At 36.7% G+C, this 4,920-nt stretch overlaps 1 protein-coding gene across 1 annotated transcript; it reads left to right on the top strand.

Annotated features, from left to right (window-relative positions):
* Window positions 1-3,819: 3,819 nt before the first annotated feature.
* On the top strand, window positions 3,820-3,978 carry LOC309978292 (UDP-N-acetylglucosamine transferase subunit ALG13-like; the record flags this gene model as incomplete). Its single annotated transcript, XM_082864702.1, has 1 exon — window positions 3,820-3,978. One exon carries the CDS (start codon window positions 3,820-3,822, stop codon window positions 3,976-3,978), a length of 159 nt encoding a protein of 52 aa, XP_082720828.1.
* Between the last annotated feature and the right edge of the window lie 942 nt (window positions 3,979-4,920).

Genomic DNA, 4,920 nt, shown 5'->3' with positions numbered 1-4,920 from the left:
CTGGGTCAGAAAATATTATAGCTCATACTGGCTCTCTCTCACTCTTGGGAAGTTTATCTTTGGTTCTCAGCCTCCATGATGTAAGAAAGCACAAACTAGCCATGTGGATGGAGAGACCACTTGGAGAGCCCAAATGGAGAATAACTGAGGCTCCCAACCAACAGCATCAACACCAGATCTTTGAGTAATGAGCCTTCAGATGATACCAGCCCCCAAATTTTGGGTCTTCCAGCTCCACATTGTAGAGCAAAGACAAGCTCTCCCTCTTGTTCTCTATCCAAATTCCTGACCCATAAAATTTTAAGCATAATATATGGTCGTTTTACCCCACCATGCTCTGGGGTGATTTGTTACACAATCATAATAATGGAATATAGTTCTTAACTGTTTTTTGGGGGCATCTTGAGTTGAGACTCTAGGAAGTAAAGGGCAACTCTGTAGCTTTCAGTTGAAACAAAGGTTCTTACCTAAACTCTAAAAATCTCTACCCCTTACTCAAATATTCACAATCATACAGGGAAGCTGAAGTTATTTCAACATGATTCCTATTTTGTGATATTCTTGAGGAAAACAAATATATAAGTAATTAAAAATTTGGTCCAAATGACCTTGTCTTTTAGGTAATGCCAGAATGGAGTAAATAAAGGTACTATTTTTATAAAGAGAGATCTAAGCACAATAGGTGACAATGTCAGAATATGAAAGCAAGATTTAACATAGTGAAGCCTTATTTCAATAATTTAGTGATGATTATAGAGATGAAAGGAAATGTACAAGAAGCTTTTTTGTTTGTTTCTTTTTCCACAGAGGACAGGCCATGAGGGAATGTGATGGAAACTGGAGCAGGAGGAATTGGGGTCATAAATTAGGAAGCATTTCCTGACTGAGAGTTGTGAAATACTGAATATGTTAATAAGATAAATTGTGTCATCTAATAAAATTTAAAGAGACATTTATATAGCTTTCTACTTAATTGAAAAACTACCTCGCAGTTCTATAAATTTGGAATTTTGTCAAGTATATTGTATATAAAGAATCTACTGACAAAAATAATTTTAGGTGAGGGCATTGGTTACTCAGTTTTTTGCAACAATTATCTGTACCCACACATCCTAGTCCATTATAGAAGTCTTGAATCTTTAAGTAATTTTATGGTGACTATTGTAGTGGAAAGCGCAGTATGTACAGAGTCAGAAGTTCTGGTTTCTCCCTCTTTGTCATTATTGAGCTCTGTGACCTTGGTTAAATCATTTAGCTTCTCACAATTTTGGTTTCTGTATACATAAAACATGAATAATACCTGCCCTATTGCCTCACAGGGTTGCTGTGCAAATCAAAGGAAATAATGAATGTTCCATGCCCTACACATAGTATACATAAAGGGAGAACTGCTTGTAGACAAGAGTGGAATCAGACTGGATGTGGCCTGAAAACTTAAATATATTGATTATTAATTCATGATTCTTAAGGCTGTAGATGTCTTCTTTAACAGATTCACATCCAGCTTATGAATCCCTCAGTTACATTTATATTCTGAAATAAGCACAGATTTTGGACTCTGAGAATATGGACCTGACGCTTATTATCAGTGTGATTTGGGGCAAGTCAAACATAGTCTGTCATCTGAAAAATGGGGAAAAGAATGATAATACATGACTTACAGGGTTAATGAGAGGTTTTAAGTAATATAACACATCTAAAAATGCCCTCCCAGCTGTACAATGAATTTTATTTATAAGTTCCCTGATATTTAAAAGAAGGGGAGCATGGTGTGTGTTGAAGCAGCCTGCTTCATTGGTGAACAGATGTCATTGTTGAGAGGGTCCTCAGATCATAACAAAATTAATTTTCTTAAAACTTCCAAGTATTGGTCTTTCTTCTGCCTCTTGGAATAACACTGACTAAAAATACTACTTCCTCCACAACATAATACTTGAAAATATTTGGAGACAGCTATCATATCTCTTTAGGCTTTCCTCTCAAGACAGAAATACCCAGTTTCCTCAAAAGTTCTTTTTGTAAATGGATTAGTCTAGATTTTCTCTGGATCTTCTCCAGGATTCCTTCTGAAGTGTAGTGTCTAGCATGGGGCAAAATTTTCCAGATGTGTTCAGGCCAGCATACATCACCTCCATTGAATTAGGGTCTAACTACCTTTGGTTTTGTTTAGATTTATTTTTGGCATTACAGTAATAATTATAGTACCATCAGTGAATGCTTACTACATACCATGCACACTACTAATTCTATTCTAAAAACCTTGCCAACCAGGAATTGTTTTCCCTATTGTATAGATAGTTTAGAGAGTTAAGCACTTGGCTAAGTTCACAAGTTCACAAAGGCAGTAGCATGTGGAAAAAGAGGTATTTGGATATAGTTCTGCCTGAGGCCCTTCCACATGACCTTGCATTGCAGTTAAAGCAATGGCAACTCCTTAACCTAAATGTTAAAATGTATTTTCCCCCTATGTACAGTTAAAATTTTGTCATTTTGGTTTGTAATTATTTTTCAAGCATATCAAAATATTTGAAAAACTATTTTGGTCTTTACCTATATTGGACTTTGCATAATCTGTAAACCAATATGAATTCTGTCAATATATTCATCAAGCCCACTGATAAAACAGAGTTCACTGGACAGACCACCAGAGATCTCTCTCCATGGTGACTAATCCAGGAATTGATACCTCTTGGATCTGGTTGTTCAACAACTATAAATTCAACTTAACTGTATTTTCATCCAGCCCACGTTCCTTCATCTTGCCTCTAACAATAACATGAGAAATCTTATGAAATACCAGGTTAGAATTAGGTAAGTGATATCCGTGATGTACTCCTTATTTCCAGGCTAATGACCCATGTTGATTTATGGTTAATCAGACAGAGGGTTTCTAAATGACAAAAAAAAATTAAAATTTTCATCATTGCTATAAAATCACAGAAGAATGCTTGTAAAATATTCAACTCCAGATATAAAATGCATTTATTATAGAAATTATGTTTTAATTGTTAGAGACTATAATCCAAAATCAGTGAAAATCCTGTTATTGTAATTTTAACCATGTTTAGAAATTATAGGTGTGGGAGGCAATAACAATTTTCACTTTGTGACATTTTCATAATGATACTAAAAATATTTTCAAAAAGTTAACAGCATTATAAAGACGTGAAAGTTCATGCAATTATGAAAAAAAACATGCTACCAAAATGATTAAATACGTTACTGATTAAAATATGTTGCATACTCCCGCGCCCGGGCCCGCTCGGGGCCGCGCGCGGTGGTCACGCTCCGTTGGGCTCTGCCCAGCAAGCCCCGGCCGGTTCTGCTGGGCGCCCTGCCCCGGCCCTGCCCCGGCGTTCAGGCCGAGGCTGCCGTGCCTTACCTCCGCCTCAGGCACCCTCGCGGCCAGCATCCCCGCGCGGCTCGGCGTCCCCCGAGCGCGCCTTCTCAGGGCTCGTGGTTCGCGCAACCCCAGCTGTGGGCCACGACAGACCCTGTTCCTTGCTCTCCCTCCCTAGTTTGCGACACCTTTTTCAGAGTCTTTGCGTGGTGTTCTAGTTCTTGCGGGGCCATTTCTTTCACGACGTGATAATCTAGAGCCTCCGTTACAGCCGACTAGTCCTACAAATAGGTAGAGGAAAGGTGGTACCTGAACCACTCAGTACGGAGTCACTTACTCTGGATGTTTACAGATACAAGGATTCATTGAAAGAAGACCTTCAGAAAGCAGATCTTGTTATTAATCACGCAGGTGCAGGAAGCTGTTTGGAGAGTCTGGAAAAAAGAAAGCCGCTCACAGTGGTTATAAATGAAAAGTTGATGAACAATCATCAGCTGGAATTGGCAAAGCAGCTACACAAAGATGGGCATCTCTTCTACCGTACCTGCGGCACGCTTCCTGGGCTGTTACAGTCAATGGACTTTTCAACACTGAAATGTTTTCCTCCTGGCCAGCCAGAAAAATTTTCTGCATTTTAGGATAAAGTTGTTGGATTACAAAAATAAACACTAAACTCTCCACACTTTAAAAACACCCTTCAAATTCAACTTATGGAATGTGGTTAAATCAAATTAAATATAGAGTATATATTTGTAGAATAATATGAATTAATAAGCCTCCTACATCTGTAGAATGTGTAGAAAATTTTATGGTGTAAATGTTAGCATTTGGGTCCAAATTCTAAATGCAATTTCACAAATTTATTAGATTTTTCCCTAATCTTCATATTTTAGTAAAAGAAATATGTAGGGAGCATTCACACATTTTATCCTAGAACCCAAATGGATTTGGAATCATGAAAAAAAAATGAATTAAATATGAAAACTTTGACAGAAACCTCAAATGTAGTTAATTTGATATTAGAGTAAAAAATGAAACAGTACCAAACTTGTAAAAAAAAATTTGAGTCAGAATCTTTAGCTTCATAATCCAAGGAACCAAATTTAAAAAAAAAGACCAACAAAAATGATGGATTGTGTTCTGTGAAATAAAAAGCTCAGTAATTACCTTAAAAAGATTAACTATCAAGTCAGTTGATCTATTGTACTTTGAGAAACTACTATTATCCTGAAGATAATAGTAGTAGAGTGGAGTGGTTGTGTTCACTGTTTTCCTATAGAATATAAATAGAAAGTGACAAAAATAATCTTGCCCAACGTCAAAGCTTTACTGGTTTGGGAAGAGTAAATCAAAAAGCACTTGTGCCAATAGGACTTGCTGTTATTTTTTAAGGACCCCCCCCTCTCACAGTGGTATTGAAATATTTACTGTAGTATCATAGAGGAATTTATGCCCTTATAAAATTAGTTTTACAAATGAATAATTGATCTGATGTGTATAATGGCCTAAATATATGGTTTTAAAATTCACATAACTCAAAATAGATACTTTATGAAATTCTGATTATGGTAAGTGGTCTC

The sequence above is a fragment of the Leucopleurus acutus genome (assembly GCF_964270905.1).
Source record: "Leucopleurus acutus genome assembly, chromosome: X".
Lineage (NCBI taxonomy): Eukaryota > Metazoa > Chordata > Mammalia > Artiodactyla > Delphinidae > Leucopleurus > Leucopleurus acutus.
The sequence above is the reverse complement of the archived record's forward strand: the minus strand, read 5'-3'. Positions and strand labels throughout refer to the sequence as shown.